The sequence below is a fragment of the Opisthocomus hoazin genome, chromosome 8, assembly GCF_030867145.1.
Source record: "Opisthocomus hoazin isolate bOpiHoa1 chromosome 8, bOpiHoa1.hap1, whole genome shotgun sequence".
Taxonomy (NCBI): Eukaryota; Metazoa; Chordata; class Aves; order Opisthocomiformes; family Opisthocomidae; genus Opisthocomus; species Opisthocomus hoazin.
In genome coordinates this window covers 30045960-30065714 of record NC_134421.1, presented here as the reverse complement: position 1 = coordinate 30065714, position 19755 = coordinate 30045960, and the positions used below count along the sequence as shown (strand labels likewise).

Genomic DNA, 19755 nt, shown 5'->3' with positions numbered 1-19755 from the left:
GGTATCACCTTCTAACAGGAGATGGGAGACCAAGTGTACCATTGTGGTTCTTTCTGTTTTTTAAGCAGATTCACCAAAAGGCCCCCACCCATCTGCAGGCATGAATGGAAATGTGCAACATCCCACCAGCACTGGGCAGCAGCAGGTCTCTGCCATACCCTCTCCAAGTGCCAGCAAGCCTTGGCGCAGCAAATCCATGAATGTCAAACACAGCGCAACCTCTACCATGCTGTCCGTGAAGCAACCTAGTCCCGCAACCTCTCCTACTCCATCTTCAGACAGGCTCAAGCCACCTCCTTCCGAAGGCGTGAAGCCCCCTTCATCTGGACAAAAATCTATGCTGGAAAAATTCAAGCTGGTTAATGCTAGGACTGCTCTGAGACCTCCTTTGTCGCTGAGCTCAGGACCCAGTGACAGCGGGAGAGAGGATGATACCTTTTCAGAGTGTGGTGAAATGGATGTCTTAAGTGGTGGGGTGAACAGCAGTGGCTCCACGAGTAGCAGTCCGAAAGTATCACCGAAGTTGACCCCTCCAAAAGCTGGAAGCAAAAATCTCAGCAATAAAAAGTCTTTGCTACAGCCAAAGGACAAAGAGGAAAAGAACAGGGACAAAAACAAAGTTTGCACTGAGAAAACAGTCAAGGAAGAGAAAGACCAGGTCACTGAAACATCTACAAAGAAGAGTTCGAAAATTGCAAGCTTAATCCCGAAGGGAAGCAAGACGACAGCAGCTAAGAAGGAAAGTTTAATACCGTCTTCTAGTGGGATCCCGAAACCTGGATCAAAGGTGCCGACAGCAAAACAGAGCACTTCATCCGTATGTACGGGAAGTAAGGAGGTTGAAAAACTGAGGACTACAAAAGCAAACCAGTCCCAGTCAACACCAAGATCTCAACTTGGCGAGAAGGCTTCTCCTTCCTCTGGTCTTTCTTCTTCTGAAGGGAAAGAACCAAGCGCAGCTTTCGCCCCCGGGTCCTCCACGGCTCTGTCGGCCTCGATGGCTGCAAGCAGCAGCCAAGGCACGGGAAATGGTGTCGTCCAGCTTCCTCAGCAACAGCAATACAGCCACCCCAACACTGCCACAGTAGCTCCTTTCATTTATAGGTAAGGTCGCAGAGGGAAATTGGTTTTGTGCTACCATTTAGGAAAGAGAGCTAAAAAGGGTAGAGTAATGGTGGATCACACTATTAGGTATCTTATCTCCCAGTTTCTGTCACAGCATCATGCACATGTTTTCCTAATATTATTATTTAATTAATGTGACTGTATGAACAATTTCTTCCAAGAACTTTGAGTCTCTACCTTGTACAAAAGCAATCCACGGCAAATATTTGCCATTTAAAATTCAGGATGTTTTGATTAGAAATAAAAATCACGTGATACATTCCCTGTGCTGCTTTTGAAAGGTCACAGCTGAGTCAGGTCTCTAGTGCGAATATTCTTGTTTGCAATTTAAGATCCTCAGCATTTATTTGCTCATATTCAATAATATTTGCTTTAAATACACGGTTCTCTTAAAAGATCCTAAAATAAACCACTGATGTTTTCAGAGTATATAACAGTGCTAGTAGGATATTAGAGGAAAAACTATACACAACATTTTAGGCAGAGAGAAAAGTTTCCTGTTAGCAGGTCCTTTTCCTGCTTAATTTTATAAATGAACTAGGTATAGATTAACTCCAGGGAGGCAGATAATTTTTACATGTGATACAAACTTTTCTGATGGCCAAGGCTCTGGAATAGAAGAACGAATATTTACATGTATCAGCCTTTGTCTGAATTTATTTTGCTATATGATAGAGAAACTGAAGAGAAGCTGAGAGTTTTCATTGTTATACAGCTCAGAAGACAGAGTAAGTGTAGAAAGACTGGCAGGCTGGTTTCAGTAATGATTTCAGATGTCAGCTGTTGGAGGGCTTTAGCTTCAGCTGTGGGTAAATTTAACATCTGATAAAATGACAAATACATTATTAAGCAAAATATATTGGCAGTTTTTGTTAGTGAGTAATATTGTAGATAATCTTGGCTAAAGATTAAAGAAGTGCTGAAGTAGTCTCTGAGGGAGTATATATATCATTACACACAACTAAACATAGCTTCAAAACCAATCTGGATGAGTGATAAACTGTTTAAGTTAATTCTGAACAAAAGCAGTTCAGAAAATTGTATGGGAGGGGGGAAAAGGCTTAATATAGGTTATATTATTCTAATATGCAGTGGGTAGCCTCTTGAGTTTCAATTAAATGTATCACTGAATGTGCTTAATATGCATATTTCTCAATAACTATCTGGAAAAACCCCAGTGATAAAGACGATTTGCAGTGTGGCACATAGGATGGCCTACATATGTGTTAGGATGCGTATATAAAGAGAGAGAAAAAGAACCTGTGCTGCCTGCAGATGCATGTGCTATGCAATTTTACCACATATTGATGCCATTTCATTGCATGAAAGAGGCATCTTATCATTCTTTTAAGCTTCATCATGAAGCAAAATGTATTTTGAATTTTAAAGGGCGATAGAAGCATGCATCTGCCAGTAATATTTGGTATTAATAATCATCTGTTTGCTTCAAACAAACAGTAAAGGAGACTGTATTTGAAGTTAAATCTCGCATGAAAATAAAATTCTCAGAGCCAAGATCTGATCTAAGAATGCTATAAACCCAGAGTAATAGACTGACTTTGATGAGGTTACTTCAATGTGTATGTCTGTAACTGAGAGCAGAATCTGACCCAAAAATACACAGTAACTACGGTTCTTATGGTTTCACGGGCTTTGTAATAGTACACAATGATTTCATAGAATAATATAAATATAACTTAAGGATAAAATATCCACATTTCCAAAGTCAGCATATTTATTTTTGTGGACATATGGCAAGTAGAAGTGTGCATGAAGCTGGGGTACTGTATTTACACTTTCTTGCTCTTAAACAGAACTGTATTCTGAGCAGTCACCACAATTTATACAGAGAATTTTCAGGTGTGCTTGTTCGCTGCTAGAACAGCTGTATAGACTAATGAGTTAATCAACAATAGTTACCATTCAGACTAATTATTTTACAGCTGGAAGGAATAGCTAAGCTCTGTTCGTTTGTACTGCAGTCCTTGTAAAAAGTTGCAATATGATTTGGTTAACAATACGGTACATTTTATCCAGAATCTTGCAGAGTACTGCAATATACTGCAATATACTACTGTGAAGAGTTTAGGTGGTTAACACAAGGATACGTAAGCTAGTGCTTTTTCTGGTTAGATACCTGCAGATATCATGTATTTTTCAATGTTTGATTATTAAGCAAGAGGATATTACTATAGATTTGTGAGTAAAAGAAATTATTCCAGAGAGTTTCTTTGAGACTGGCATGTATTTTGCTTAAACAGAGAATGCAATGCTATAACAGTTATCAACACTCACATTTTCAAGGAGTTGTGTATTTTCATTAATGAACAGTATATAGAAAAAGCTGTTTCAATAAGAGGTTCTGAAATGTTAGATTGCACTATTCAGCTTTGCACTCTTGGTGCTTTGTCCTGTCTAATATCACATTGTATTTTTATGCCTCTTAAAAACCATGGCATGGAAATTCATACGGGATTGTTACTTCTCTTCAAAGATTAGCAGCAACAGTCAGAGTTGCATTTGAGATAATCTAAATGGGTATAATTTAAATTCTTCCATCCTCCTCAGCAAGTGATTATTTATTATGAAATACAGTTGTGAATGTATTCTTTACATCCCCTTATGTGTCCCCTCTGAAGTTGACTGCAGGGTCCAACTGATATAAGAAAGGCTGAAGCAGATGTAATTTAGTTGCCAGAAAGCTTGAGAAGAGAGATATAGGAGGAAAAACAACTAAAAAGAAGGTGTAAAAAACTGTATAATTGTTTAAAGTATACCAGCCACTACTTTAAATTACATGTTCTTCTACATAGACAGAATTGGAGGAAGATAGAAATTGTGCCATCTGCTAGAGTCCCTTAGACTCACATTGAAATTGGTCATAGAATTTAGTTATCTTCCTAGTGGTGCTTAAATTTCAGATGGAGGAGAGTAACACAGAAGTTTAGTGCTTACTAGGCTACAGCAAAAACAGGAAAACGAGGCATTAATGAAAAAAAAACCAACTCTGAATCTTTCTCCTAAAATCTTTGCAACAGAATAACAGCTTAATTACTGAGTATTAGGAGTTCTTAGCTTTCCAACACATTGCTCAAAAGTGTAATATAACCTTTAATTCCAAACATTTTCTTGCACAGAGAAGAGCCTGTTGTATGCAACCATTACTGTATTTTTTGAGAGCCAAATTGTGTAAGTTTGCGTTATTTCCATAAAATGGGAAACATAACTAATAGTCCCAGGAGTAACACAAATATCCCCTCACTCCATGGGGCGAATCCTTAGCTGATGTAAATCATCATAACCCTACGTGAAGTATGTGATGTGTTGGCAATTAACATTTGCTGTGGATTAGCTCAAACGTTAAAGGCATATTTCGGTAGGAGAATGTTGAGTTGTAACTGGACGTATGTACTGCAGTTTAGTTTTATTTTATTGACTCTTCCTTTAACCACTGTAGGAGCTTAGTGGGTCTCTTTTCCTTGTCTGGAATATAGAATCTGAAGTTCCCAAATCCCAGGGACTGTGGTGCTCAGGAATTACTTGTTGCCTGAAATGCTGAAAGTATAGAAACTGCTGCAGAGAATTAGCTGACCACTCATCATCCTGAGCTGCACTTCTATGTTTTGCTTCACTTAAATTTCAATTCTTCAGCTAAATTTGTAGTTTTACGATAGCGACATCTGGAAGAAGTTTCAGCGCTGTCGGAATTGAGAACTTGCGGAGATATTCTTTCAGTGTCAATGTTGGACCACAAAAACCAGTTTGACACTCTTTGTGTCTCTGAGGAATAAGAAATTGGTAACTTCAGCTACCTAGTAGATTGGTGTAGAGAAAATCGAGCCAGACTCTTCTCTGAAATGCAGGATGATAGGCTGAGAGGTAACAGACACAAGTTACAGCAGGAGAGATGCTGATGAAAAGTTAGAAAAAATATTTTTGCCTTGTGGCTGGTGACGCACTGGACCAGGCTGCCCAGAGTGGTTGTCAAAGCTTTGTCCTTGGACCTATTCAGGACTCAACCGAACAAGGCGCTGAGCAACTTAATGTGACCAGACCTGCTTTGAGCAGGTCATTGCACCAGATAGTGTCTACAACATCTTTCTGATCTAAATTACTTCATGATTTTGCGAAGACTAAAGTGTACACTAGATAGAGGCAGAGAAATGAAATACCAGTATAATAAATAAACATGTTACCAGGTACTAAAATCTTCTTCCTATCTCCTTTCCCATATGGTGATTGAAACAATTCTATTACTAGAGCATAACTTCAAGGGTGCATGGGAAGTGCAGAGCTGTACAGATGGGAAGGAGAATATAATCTGGTTGCATCTCTGGAGGCACAGTGAAATTCAATTCCAGCTGCCTGTTCACGATGTTTTTATATTGACTTAGGGGAAAAATTAAACTGCTCTTCAAGGATCTTGCAGACACAGCATCTGCAGGTTTTGTTGAAGCCATATTTATATCCAGTTTTAATGACTAGAAGCTACTTCTGGTCACTGATTGTGGAGTTAAAATTCAGATTTCAGTAAAAGACATTCTATCAGTTAATTGTGTTTCTTAATAATAAATTGTGTGGCTAAACATATTGCAACTCTTTCTTTAAAAATGTGAGGATTCAAAGTTACACTGCAGTGCTTTATTGATTTCCATTATATACATTACTGTTGTGAATACAGAACAACAGTCACCACCAAAATTTTGCAATCATAGGTAACGCTAAACATTGCCATCCACCAATTTTACTTGTAAAAAAACTGTAGTGTTTAGAAGAATTCTCTGATTTTCTCAGGCTTGATTTTCAGGTAATTGTGCAAGAAAAGTTTCCAGTGTAGAAGTGTTGGCTTAAGAGATGGGAAGGAGGATAATAACCAAGGAAATCATTATAAACACATAGAATCACAGAATCATAGAATGGTAAGGGTTGGAAGGGACCTTGAAGATCATCTAATTCCAACCCCCCTGCCATGAGCAGGGAGCATGCTTGATTAATGCTGAGTTAAAACAGTAGCTTGATAATTCACTTGCTTGCTGTTTATGATCTGAAGTGATTCTTTTAAATTGCCATACAGACAAGTGTACATATCTATTCCTTTGACGAAATAATGAATAAAATGTAGGATAAAGGACCAAACAGGAAATTCTGTCCAGTCTTCTGTCACTGGCAGCCATATTAACACTTTCATAAACCAACTAAGCTTTATTTTAAACTAGTTAATCCCCCCTACTCCAATGGGAAGGTTCCTGCAGAAACTCACTCATCTCGTTAGTAATTGTTTACAACCTACATGATGAGACTACATCCATTTATTACTTGATTAATATTGTTCTTTAACTTAAAAAGTTGTTTTCCCTCTTTTTGATCACTCTTTTTAAATACCTGAGGGAATAATCCCATCTCCTCCCATCTTTCTTGCAAGGCTAAACTAAATTGTCTCTTTTCCTTTCAGAAGGGTTGCTTGTTCCCCATGAGCATCCTAGCAACACTTCTCTGCAGCTGTTCCCAATTTAACTAACATGTCTTGAACATGGGTGTTCAAACTGCTCCTATTCCAGATGTGGTCCTGCCAGTCTGTTACACTGACAGTGATACACATTCAAGACAGCTGCACCTCAGAGAGCTGTTGGAAAAAAAAACCCTAGCATATTAATCTGATATCCTGTGGAATGTGGAGTGAAAACCAAACAAATCTTTGATGTTATCTGTGTTTATCAAAAGTTGGCTATTTTGTTAGAGACAGGAAATGACTGACTGTGTTAGAGAGAGCTTATTACGTAGTGTTCCAAATTATGTTCTTAATTACCTCCTTACAGGCTCATTTTAATCAAACTGAATGAGCCTGTGCAGGTGTGATTGAGAGCAGGATTTGTCCCATTGAGTGAGTCTGATGCTCTTACATATAGGTAGCATATAACTCAGTGGGCTGGGGATAAATATATTCTCTGATTGCCGTGATTAAAATAGAAAACAGATCATCCTGTTTTCATGACGGTTGCCTATATTAACCTGTGCTGCAGATGCACAGCACTGGAAGAAATGTCAATGGGGTTGCTTTAACTAAACTGAAATTATTTTCATTTTCCTTGAAGTCAAGAGAGATGCAAGGGTTTAAACTTTTTTTTTAAGGTAGTGGGCTGTGAATAGATAGAGGATAGAGAACCATTCAGTAAGGCAAACATGTAAGGTTAAAGAGACAATCTTTTAATTTGCTATTTGCTTGCCTGCAGCTTAATCTGTGCTGCAGTCCTGCAGAGATCACTTGAGTCATTCATAGGTTTAATACGGCCCACAAGAAGTAAAAGTCGGAAGTGTAGGGGAAGACAAATCTCACAATTTCACCTTCCTTTTTTTTTTTTTTTAATCGAACAGCTGAGCTAAGCAAAGTGGCATCTACATGCTTTTTCCAATGTATCACACGTTGTGACAGGCCTAGAGCAAAGCAACTTGAAGTTTTAGGCACCCTGTCTATACCTGGACCTCCTTACTCCCCAGGAGCTGGGGCTTCTGCATGGTTTTGCTCAGAATTCTTTCACCACTAGACCACTCTCATCCCATCCAGGCTAAGCTTGACTCCAGAAAACATCAGGGCCTTGGCTGTCATGCATCAAAAGGCAAGACTGCTGGGGAAGTGCTGGCAGCTGGCAAACCAGGGGAGACCTGGTGGGAGAGGAGTTGTTGATGAGAGCCCCATCCCCAGGTTCCTCCTTGGTTTTACCCCCATCATGGGTGCCCAAGGTCTGGGCAGGTGTCTTTTGGCCCATCACTTCCACAATAAATAACCAATTTGCTCAAGTAAAGCAGAGCTTTAACTGCTGCAAGATCCATAGTCCTCTGTGAGATTTCTGTTGTTGCCTCAGATAATTAGAATCATTGATGTTTTTAACAAATTAAACATAAAAATACTGGATGAAGCCAGTACAGCAGTTTCTTTGCTATTTGTTTTGATAGCAAATCCCATTTGTTTTACATTACATTTAAAATTTCAAATTTCAAATAAGATAAAAGGGACATTTCATGCTTCTTAGATCTGTTATTTCAGGCCACCTATAAATTTAAGAAAACTGCATAATATTTACATTTGGTTTGTGTTTCTATGGGGTTTTTTCCTACAAATTAAATCAAATATTTTTAAATTGTGAGTGTTATATGATATTTATTATTCAATGTTTTTTAGTTTAAGGCTTATCTTCTGATGCCATCTTATGTCCCAGAAACTGGATTTTGTGCTACAATTAATCCCACCATTCAGATTCTAAAATTTGAAATGGAAATCTTTGGAGGGATCTCTTCTGACAGTATTTTTCAGCTGCTTTTCCTGGTTATAGCTGCATCAGGTTTTTTGAAAATCAGCAAAAAGCCAACTAAACAATGAATAACAGAAATGTGTTTTAATTGTTATTTGGTATATCTCTGAAAGGTGTGATGTGACCTGGGCAAGCGAAGTTGTGAACAAGTGAAAACTTGTATTTGTTGTTACTTTAAGGAAATGTATTCACTCATCATACTAAAGCTTACTTAGCTACTGTAAATCACTCATTATTGTTTGTACTCTTGTAGGGAGATTCAGTCCTTTCAGCATAAGCATCTGTGTTCCCATACAGTCAGTAGTGAGTTATGTGTTCATTTCTATTGGCTGTACAAGTGATAGTCACTGCCAGAGGGCAATCCAGATCATCGAAATTCTATTTTTACTTGTCCCCATTCACTAGATGAAGAATCAGTGCAAATGTTGGGTATTGGTGTCTGGCAGGGGCCCAGACCACTTAATCCTTTTCTGATGATAGATGTCCAGATAAACAGGAATGGATCCTTTCTATCCTCTCTTAGAAAATAACACATACAAGGCTCTTGATCATTCACAGAAGGGTTTGCATCACCCTTCTGGGTTGATGCAGTGATTGATGGTTGAACAGTTGCACAATCAGGAATGTGATGCCATAGGATCAGAAGGAGAACATGTGAAAGGATCCCTTTTTGTTTCTAACTAGACGTAGGCTGATGTAAATTCCATATACATTTTGTGGAAAATGCTGGGAATATGTGATCTGCACCTATCTCCCTGGGTGCTCTTCCTACAAGACCAACAGCAGCCTACTCTTTTCCAGTGTTCCTCTTGACTAACTCCAGTCTCACTCCAGCTCCAGCCCAGGCAGCTCCGTGATTTGGGTTCAGCGAGAAGAGTGCAGACCACATCAATTACCTTTACCATTATTACAAATGACTTTTTCTGAGATGTGTTTTTAGGCTGATAGCTTGCCCCAGGCTGATCCAGCACTAAGTTTCAGCACTAACCCATACAGGAGTACTCATGATCATTCATGGCCTCTCAAAGTGACTTTCACTGAAAGGAGACATATCTCTGATTTGTTCCGGTGATTTGAAACAATATGGGAAAACAGTTGGGATGGTGGAATTTCAATGTGTGTTCATTGGAGAGAGATAGAGTGGGCTTTTTGGTACTTCGGACACTGTGGTCAATCACCAAATGTACAATTACATTCAAGGTCAGTAGGATATAGTTAACGTGGTGGCATGTGCTGAGCTTGTGTTTCCAGCAGTGTGTGACAGAGAAATAGTAGACAAAAACAAAAAATAGTTTTTTATAGAGCAGTTGTCTGTTTCTAGAATCCTGAAAGTACAGAAATTGATATGAAGAGTGCATCAGATCAGACATAATTTACATTTCTATTTCTGTGTAAGTAGAGTCAGAATTAAACAATTCTAATCAAAGAACTGCACCATGACAGTACTTGTGCCATTGTACCTGTATATATTTGCTCCCTCGGTTACTGCCATGAATTACTAAACAAATCTATTCAGCAAGTAACTCTGAAGAAGACGTTAACTGGAAAGTTATTTCATAAAATAAATTGCTGTAAAATTCTTTTAAGAGATAAGTCACTGTTTTTATCAGTTATACTTATAAAATACACATTCTTCACACAGTTAAATGTTTGTATTTACAGTTTAGTTAGCCATTGGAAACACTTTATGGTGAATTTTGATAATTGAGCTATAATTGTAATAATTTATATTTAGGATATAAATATTTTGCTAGTCTTTTAAGAAATCAAAAGACTGGATGTGCTGTTCTTTCAAGAAAGCTGGAAGAGCTTAAGTGAAGACTACTTTTCCATTTTATTTTGAAAAGTGGCTAGTATATCTTTAGAAGTATTCTCTTACTGTATACAAATGTAGTACATATTGCTATTTAATAGCATGATGATTCAACAGTTCCTGTGTAAGCTAGATGCTATGGTTGAGCCTTAAGAAGAGACAATTTGTGATCTATTTTGTATTAGAATCCATGTGCTTGTGTATTTCTTGCTGCTTACTGTTACGCAATAGCAAATAACTGTATTCAACAAAGGGTAAGCATTATAATTTATCAAAGATATCCACAGAAATATACCATCACAGAAAATAAGGGCTATCTATTAGCAAATTAATGGAAAAACTTCTATTATCCCATTTCCCCAGACTTATATAAGAGGTATTATCAAAAGAAGCTGCACATAGATTTAAATATCTGGGCCAGATTTCCATTCTAGCCTTGCGTAAGCTTCTTCCTGCATGGCCTTTCTTGTTTAATGTTTCAGCAATTACAAGTTTTCATTTCCCATATATATGTGCAGGGATGTGACTTAACCAATTTAAATGGATTCTGCCGATATCGGGTTGACAGCTCTTGCAGAGAAAAAGTAAGAAGCCAAAGTGGCTCCAAATTTCCCAGCATTAACTCTGAGTTGTTCTTGAAGAGAAAGACATAGAGAGTTCCTATTTGCTTGCAAATTTGTGTAGCTGGAGTCAAACTAATACAGTAAGAATGTGACATTCATGGTGTTTTCACCATATAGAGGTATGATTCTAGATGGAGCTGCAAGTAACATTTGTTTCCAGTCATACATGAATGACAGATAATAATAATCAATATTCTTGCTTGATTTCAGAACTCTCTCAGAAAATGACAGTACCTCTTTACCACCTGCTGACTCCTGCACCAGTCCTACTAAAATGGATTTGTCATTCAGTAAGACTGCCAAACAGTGCCTAGAGGAGATATCTGGTGAGTAACAGTAAGCCAGGGGAAGCCCCTGTGAAGTTCTTTGTTTACATCTGTTTCTTACCAGGAGCTTTGCAATGGATTGAAGTAATACTTCTGACCTCTCTTCACGAGTGGTATTAAATATGCAGAAAAAGTGGGTCATGCACAGTTAGCGCTTCAGATGCACCATTCTCTTATATGAACTGGCTCCATCTGTTCAAATATGCTCTTCATCGTTTTGCAGAAAGTGGGCTTTCACAAGCTAGGGTTTCACGTCATTATTATTTTTCCGTCGTGCTGAATGTTCCAAGAGAAGCGATGGAAAGTTGACTTCAGAATGTTCGACAGTGTTGTATTTAAGCTCAGCAAATGAAATCATAACATCAGAACTGAGGCATAAATTACATAAGATACATTTTTCTTTTATAAATGAATTTATATTCAGAAAATTAACAACTCCTTACTAATGTACCTGACTTTTAAGGTGCTGTTTTGAGGTCTATTTTGTTGTTGTTGTTGTGGGGTTTTTTCATTAGCATCCTTACTCTTGCTATCATTTTTACAAGACTAAAAGGTGAAAGTCCCACTGGATTCATCTGTAGTTTTGCCCTTTTACTCCAAATTTTTAACATTCAAGTGGATTTATAATGAGTCATGTGGCTCTTCTTAGACAGGATATAACTCACTTAAAGCACTAATTTGACACATCAGTCTAAAATTATCTCTCCACCAGAAGGAAAATCAGATGCTCAAGCTTTGTGGGCCTGCCTTGGCATTTAGCTGACTCATACTGAAATGGAGGTTTTGTCCTGGTTTGTCTCAGTCACTTTGGAAGTTTTCTGGGGCTAACATTCCTTATTTGCACACATAGCTTTTGTGATTAATACATCACCATGAAACATGGTGAAATGTTCCCTGGAGGTGATACATACCTGTTAAAATAAAAGTAAAAAATTATTTTTAATTAAACCAGAAATCAGACTCATCAGTCTTGCCTGTATAAACAGTATAATTGAAACACATAAATCAGAAGATGCTTCAATAAATTATCCACAGAGATGTTAACAAAAAATATTGATTCAGTACCTGCTGAAATGATCAAACAGGATATCATGTCTCCTGGCCTTTTACTGTTCTGAACAGAAATGGAATGGTATCAGAAAGCAGAAAACAGCATAAAGGGTGCTAAACATCAGAGATGTTTCTTATCTGATTATTCAGACTCTAGCATCAGCAGTTGACTGACACAACAGGCAGCAAAGCAGAACTACTGTGAAAATGTCATCAATGGTTTGTTGTATACAGAGGAAAACAGATGTGTGTCACCTGTAATTGGTTGTTCACAGCAACATGAATGGGTCAAGTGCTAACATTGCTAAATAAATAATGGTGTTGGTGAACTATCACAAAGTCATTGGTGATTCTGTCATTGAGGAATCTACACGGAAAAAAAACTCATGTGATGGCTGTTCAGGGGAGTATTATCTGATGGAATAGCCATGAGAAAGGACAGTTAAATTCTGTTACTTAGGAGCATCTTTATTCTTGTATGACGAAGGGATTATACCTGTAGTAGCAAGGAGATAAGCAAGGGTCATGTCCTTGGTCTGTTCACTTATATCCAGGGTGCTAAGAGATGAATCCAGAGTTTCTTTCACTTGGATATTATCATTCTCGTGAAATGTTCCACTGCTGTTTTGGGTAGGTATCATCTTTATGGGTCTCAGGCTGCTTCTGCATCTTGGTAGCCAAACACACGAGCGCAATGTATTGGTAGGCAGTAACGATCAATAAGCGTCATGCAAGGGACTGAGCATCTGTAGAAAACACTAAACAGCTTGTAGGAGAGCGTTCATAAAGTGCTGTCCCACCTGTATTATGCTTCTGCTTCATTAGTCTTTATTTTTTTTACAGTGCCAAATATTTGCAACAAAGGCTAACATGCTCAGGACTGAAATATCTCAGCCTGTATCATTGTATAAACTGTTTCTCTACTTTCAGAATATTTACACATTAGTGTTTGTTATTGTCTCTTGGCTGAAGATTACTGCTCCCATAAGTGTCCAAGCAGATCATATCAGAGGTCCTAATCCACTTCAGGACAAAATCAGCCAATCAATCTTAAATTAATGCTGTAAGCATGGCTGTTTCAACGCTTCTCCGCAATATAGGCAAAACTTGGATTGGGAAAAACTAATTTTAAAAAGCTTTAGGAGTGGTTGTTCAGGCACCATTCTTCCTGAGTGATGCAGGATACCAAAACCAAGCTAATTTCCTTGCTCTAGTGGTGGACGGTCAAAGCTCTGTTATCTGTGCCCAGCAAGGCAGTTCACGTCCCTTTGCCACTGTCAAAACACCAGTGATGGGGAAACAAAGAGGGAAAGTGAGAAACTGTAGGGGTAGTTTCCAGTTCTCTTCTGCTGTGTCTTTCTCCCTGTTTCTAAGGAAGCCAGTTACCTCTAAAACCTCTCCTGTCTTCAAGCTTGGAGCTGATGAAAGGATAGGGCAAAGTCAGAGCACAAGCCACTTGTTTTCCTGCCCACTACTAGCGAAGTGATCCCCTGGTTTTATTTGCACGGCCGTGGGAGGAGGATGGTGCTGAAAGGCAAGGGAGATGGCAAGGCTGGTGTAGGCATGGGCCCAGAGGTGCTGCCCCGCTAGCCTGAACCTCTTTATTTGTAGCTCATTCCCATAAATCTGCTGCCCTAGGTAATTTCCCCACGTGGCTTATGCCTAAAGCCAGTTCTGCCTCTTGGTAGAGCTACTGTAAATCTGGGTTTCTTCACTGTTCCTCCATCTCTGCTGGGAATTTGTTTCAGATGTGATCTGAACTGTTTCAGACTTTTTTCCTACTTTTTTTTTTTTTTCCCCCTCTGAATATTCCACAGCTCAGCCAAGGCCATCCCAGATGTTTCCACAATGCATGTACAGATCAGCAGTGCAGCAGCACACGCGCAGTTAGGCGTAAGGCTTCCCACACACCTTGGATCCCCTCAGTGTGCACAGTGCCAATGGTACCCGTACACAGGCTGAATGAGGCCCATCTGTAGGCACAGGTCATCCGTGCAGTAGTTTGGGTGCATTCTGCATACAGTAGACTTGTTACACGTGGCGCACAGATGTGTAGACTTCTGTCCAGGAAATCCCAGGCAGAAATTTGGGAGTCCTAAATAAGGACCAGTTCTGCAGTCATGTATGAACACTCTTTCTTGCATGTACTTTATGTAGCAGTTGCCTCAACAAGACTACTCAGCATCTATGTCTCTGCAAAACTGGAGTAAAACCTTATAGATAGAATTTTAGAATGAAAATTAAAAGAAAGGCTCATAATGTAATCCACTTTGGTGCTTGTTTTTCATGGTATGGCTATGAACAAGTTGTTTAGGCTTTCTTACCCAGTATTCCGGCTTGTAGTAGCTGTGACATTTATCGGTCTCTGCTGCAAGTTTATTGGAGGAGGATGTCAGTATGTTTAATAATCCCCTATAAACTGTACATGTCAGTAACTACAAAGTATTATTTTATTAAATCAGTGATAGTGTTTGGCTTTAACTAGTGTTTACATGTTCAAAGAGCTTAATGCAAAGTGTTTAATTAAATAATTATTCATTAATTTACAAATATTGACTAATTATAAAAAAAGTCTGAGGGACAAAGCAGAAGTGAATGAGTAACTTTAAGAGTTGTAGGCCAATATCTATGGCAGGATTACCATAAAAACATTCGATTTTCAAGCTTTTATGTTTACTGTGTTTCTTTTTTGGTCTCTAAAAGTAATAGTTAATTAATAGGTATGGAAATGTTTTACAATTTTTTTCAAGTAGGCTTGGCTAAAGAGATTCATAAGCTTATGCATTTGCAGATCTGTTACATAATTCATTTGTAAGGCTCCAAACCATGCACTGAGACTTCAAAGAAAGTCTTATCTGACAGCAAAATTTGTCCCTAGATTATTAGTTCTAAAAATCATGTTTATAATTCCTTTTATGAAAGAGACAGTAAAAATAAGGTAATATGTTGTACTGACTGAGATGGATCAGGGAAGTTTCCTGTGTTGTTCTTGATCTAAACATATTCATGCTTGGTGGATGGGGAATACATTGAATTGCAAGGTAGTTGGGGAATAATGCTCTGTCATGACATGTTCTCTGCTCTGGTGTCCTATACTGTCTACTTAGTTTAGAATGATGTATTTGCTTATTACTATATTTCATACATTTAAAATGGAGGGACGAGCTTTATAGAAGTACTTTCCAATAAATAAACCTGAGCATTTTCCACATTGCAAGGATAAATTCGGTGTTCTTTGTGCTGAGCACTTGGTCTAAGATGTACGTATGTGTCTTCTGTATCTGAGGATGATCAGGATGATCTGTCTACCACGTGAGGTAGTGGGATTAAAGGGAGAAAAGTTCATATAATCTTGTAATTAAGGGCAGTAGTATTGTGTTTGTACACATGAAAGCTGAAAGAATGTTGCGTGATTATCCCCAGTACCTGCATATTCCAGCATTTCACTCCTGTTTTTAATGTAAGTAGAAAAGGAAATGGGACAGGTTGAACTGCTGGAACTGCCAACTACCCTCACATGGCTCCCACACAATTCGGGTGTCATTCCTGCACGTGGACCATGGTCCATCACCTGCATCCCACTGGAGCTGAGCTGTGGTGAGTAGCTCAGGTGGGAGAAGAAATAGTCAGCAGAGACTCTGAGACCCACTTGGCTGCCCAGGACCCACCTGTACCCCTACCAGAGACCCTTCGAGCCTGAAGCAGAGTGGCACTGTACATGAGCTTTGGGGTGGCTCATTGGGTGAAGACATTTCATCCTCTGCCATAAGATTTTCCACTCCCAGCTGGAAAGAGGACTAAATATACCTGGCCGGTTCTGTCAGTCTTTTGTCTGCTCTGTTCATGGTCAGAGCTGAGCGGCCGCACCACGCATTGCTTCCCTGGCAGAGCAATGCTTAGCACGAGGGCATACACCCTGTCCACAGGGCTTAGGGAGGCCAGACAGGGCCCCGCAGGAGTGACTGCTATGTGTGACCAGGCACACATCCTACGAGCTCGGCATGGAGGCAGAGCAGGTCCGTACCTGCCTGCAGCTGACCGCGGAGACCAGCCACTGACTGTAGCTGTTTGTGCATGAAGGAGCGGGTGAGGACGTTATCATTCATTTATCTGGAGTATCGGGGAGAGATTCAGCGTTGTTGTTTATGGTAGGAAAAGATCCTGTTCCCTTGATCCCACTGCACCGCAGTTCTGTGCAGGGGCAAATCATGGTCCTCCCTATTAATTTGAAACAGGAACTGAGAATACTGCACCAATTTGAGTATAAACTGAAGTTTTAAAACCATTGAGTGGGAAAGAGTGAGATTGCCCTTCATTTTGCAACAGCCCTGCAAAGCCTTTCTCCAACAACCTCAACAGCTTCCTCCGCTGTGCTGGATGGGTTGCTCCAGCCGTGTGGCACTGGCAGTGCGTGCCGGTGCCCGTACCAGTGCAGACACCAACACGCCCATAAAAACCTCCTAAGGACCCACATGCCACTGCAACTGCCAGACCCTGGGAGTGAACACAGCAGTCTTCCTTTTGTTTCCATGCTGGAGAGGCGGCAGGCATTTAGTACTTGGGACAGTTTTGTACTCAGGCTGACAGAGCATTCTTCTCGTCTCCTCTTACTTTGACTTTGTGGGCTAGGAGGGGAGGGGAGGAGTATCTCTGCGTGTCGTGGACCCTGTCTTTCTAGGAATGTGTCAGTGATTTAATATGGAAAATCATCATTGTTTGAGACTACTGAATTTTTTTTCTAGATTAGTTCTGTGTTTATGAGAGTTATTTAGGAAAAAAATGTACCCTTCCTTTAAAATTTCAAAGAAGTTTCTCCCGTGTATTATTTTCCTTCTATATCTTCAAAAACTGTAAACTGAGCCAGCAAAAAGCAAGAATTACACTGAGAGGCTTCTGCTAACACCCATTTATTCATACAGAAAATCTGCAAACAGTCTGTAATTCTTAGGGTGGCATTTTTAAAGGTTACTTTCTTCCCTGTCAAGGTTTCTCAAGTAGGGATTTGAGACGACCATATTTTCACACTGACAAAAGCATTATATTGTTGTATGGTGATTTTCATATCTGTAGATTTCTACTTAATGTTTTCTGAAATTAATTACCTCTAGATAAAAAGTTTGTATCTCAAAAATTAGAATGCAATTCAGCTAGTTCTTTATTTATCCGCTTATTATTTCTGGGACTAATATCTTTTTTCCTGTGAGAGAAGGTATATATTTAAACATGTCGTCTTTCTCTCTTGATAATGTATTTAAAAACCACATTTAGAAGTGGTGAACCTAGTTCAGACATGATATTGAGTTGCTTTATAAAAAAATTACTATTCCATTAATAGGTTTGTTTCAGAAGACTGTGAAACAATGATTTTATTACAGCTCTTTAATTCCATACCAGCCTCTGAATCTCACAACAAGGCATATTTTAAGTAGAAAGAAATTAAATATTTCTTTTTATAATCCTTACTGAGTAGGTGCTGTTGTGCTCCATTTTTTAGCTTCTTTATGATCCTAAATTATTTATTTTTTTATTTAGAGCAGAAATTGCGAGACTGAAGGTCCATTTGCAAATCTGCTTTTACCTTCCTGCACAGGGAGTAGCAGTGATATGGAAGAAATAGTTTGTCATCCTTACCTTTCGGGGAGAAAAATAGGATTTGACTGTGAGCTAGGTCTGTTACTGTAGCATCCCGTTCAGATGAAGCTGTGTCTTGAAACCTGTGGCACTGTAAACTGGGCAGAGGCTTCTGTGTCTCCGGTTTAATTCACCAGGATGTTTGCTGCCATGGCAGCCAGCAGCATTCACTGCAGTAGCAGAGAAGAGTCATATATCTGGGAATGCAGGTTGAATACTAAAATGTAAGGAGGCTTGTGCAGAGCTTTGCTTCAGTGGTTAATTTTGGCTCTTTATTGAGCTCTGACGTGGAGGCAGCACTTGCAGTTCTGTGTCAGCCCATCTAAGTGAAGAGCCGTGCACTGGGATCAGAAATGATCTGGTGAGGGGGGGGGGTGAAAAAGCCCAAGACAGCTTGTGCCTACTTTGGATTTCAGAAGGCAGCAGCTGTAGACAGAGATGCAGGCCCACTGCTCCGATGAGACCGGTGATTGGATGGAGAGGGGAAAACACAGTTGGCTTTTGGGATTACTTCTGTGCTGGAGCAGAGTGTTTGATCAACTCTCTTCTGCTTGAGAGAAATCCAAGTGAAAATGACTGTAAGTACTGCAGATTGATGTGACGGGAGAGAAGTGGCTTAGCAGAGACAGCAGCGTAATTTTAAAGAAAATGACTGTGCCTGCCTAGTCATTTGCAGTACGTACACTGCGTGTTTGAGCTGTGCTTTTCATTGAAAGTGCAAGTACGCGCTACCTGGGATGTGCAGCTTGTGGTGCTGGAGGGATCGCCTCCCAGACCTTTCCAAAGAATTGAACTGCTGTCTGTCCAAGGAATATGAAATCTAACTGAGGGGAAGCCCCAGCTGGAAAGATGCAGCGATCTGCTGAACTGTCAGTGTTTAAAGGCAAGGAGGTTAGAAGAGGGTGTGTTCGTCTTCAGAAGCAGAAGTCTCTAACCAATCTCACACTCATCAGCGAAGGGGAGAAGAGGCGATACTCGTACCGGGAGAACTGGTTTGGAAATGCCTCCAAGTCCAGCCAGAGTTACCATCAGCAGGAGGCAGAACCTGGGAGCAGAGGCTCCCTTTCCAAGGCACTCTCACAGTCGGTGCACTCCCTCTGCCAGCCCAGCCTCACCGCACCTCAAGTGTTTCAGGTGATATCACCCACTGGAAGCAGGACGTCCAGGAGGTCTGGAGACCGGTGTGCAGGTGAAGGCTTCGGGATTGACAGTGAGGAGCAGGGAAAATCAGATGATGAAAATGCACCCTGCACGTCCTGTTTCCCCAGCAGGAACTGGGCAGAGGAGGAGGAGGAAGGCTGCTTGCGTGAAGGGACCGCACATCTGGATGAAGATGTCATAATAACAATGCTGGGTGACCTAGAACAGGTCCTTTATACTGATATTTTAGGTAAGTTAACTTTGGCTTGACATCAGGAAGGGCAGGAGGAGACCCGAGTGTTAACACATATCTGTACGGAGCAGATTTTTGATCTTGACGGTGATTTCATGAGACAGAACTGGGTTTATCTGCAATAGTATGCAAAAACAGGGTCTAGACATTTCTTCCTTGTTTGCTTACTCTTACCTCTAAAGACTGTATGAAATGAAGACAAATGTCTAAATCACTTTTGATGGGTGCCTGGGCAGCAACAGCCTGTGAATAATTGAGCATAGTTTGCCTGGCTGTTTGAAAAAATAAGGTGAAACATTTAAGTGCTCTTAGTTTACTCATAAATAAATTAATTTTAATGACATTTGTTCTCATGAATCTAAAAGTGAAGTGTTGAATCCAAGGTTTGGTTTAGATAGAAAATGTCTCAGCCTACCTAGAAACTATCCCTCCAGTGTTGCTTCCCCCTCTTAGCCTGCTGCTAATTTCATCCATATGTGTGGAATTG

The 19755-nt window shown here is 39.8% G+C and overlaps 1 protein-coding gene across 14 annotated transcripts in view; it reads left to right on the top strand.

The window, feature by feature from the left end:
• The window catches only part of NAV3 (neuron navigator 3), a 563756-nt gene that overhangs the window by 427909 nt on the left and 116092 nt on the right, over positions 1 to 19755 (top strand). For 12 of the 14 annotated variants that reach the window (XM_075427918.1, XM_075427911.1, XM_075427912.1 and 9 more), the window contains 2 exons: positions 66 to 1104; positions 11079 to 11194. In XM_075427918.1, coding sequence (XP_075284033.1) covers positions 66 to 1104; positions 11079 to 11194 — 1155 coding nt within the window. Of the gene's footprint in view, positions 1 to 65; positions 1105 to 11078; positions 11195 to 18236; positions 19266 to 19755 lie in introns of those variants that run through there. The other 2 variants (XM_075427909.1, XM_075427920.1) reach the window with 2 other exon arrangements.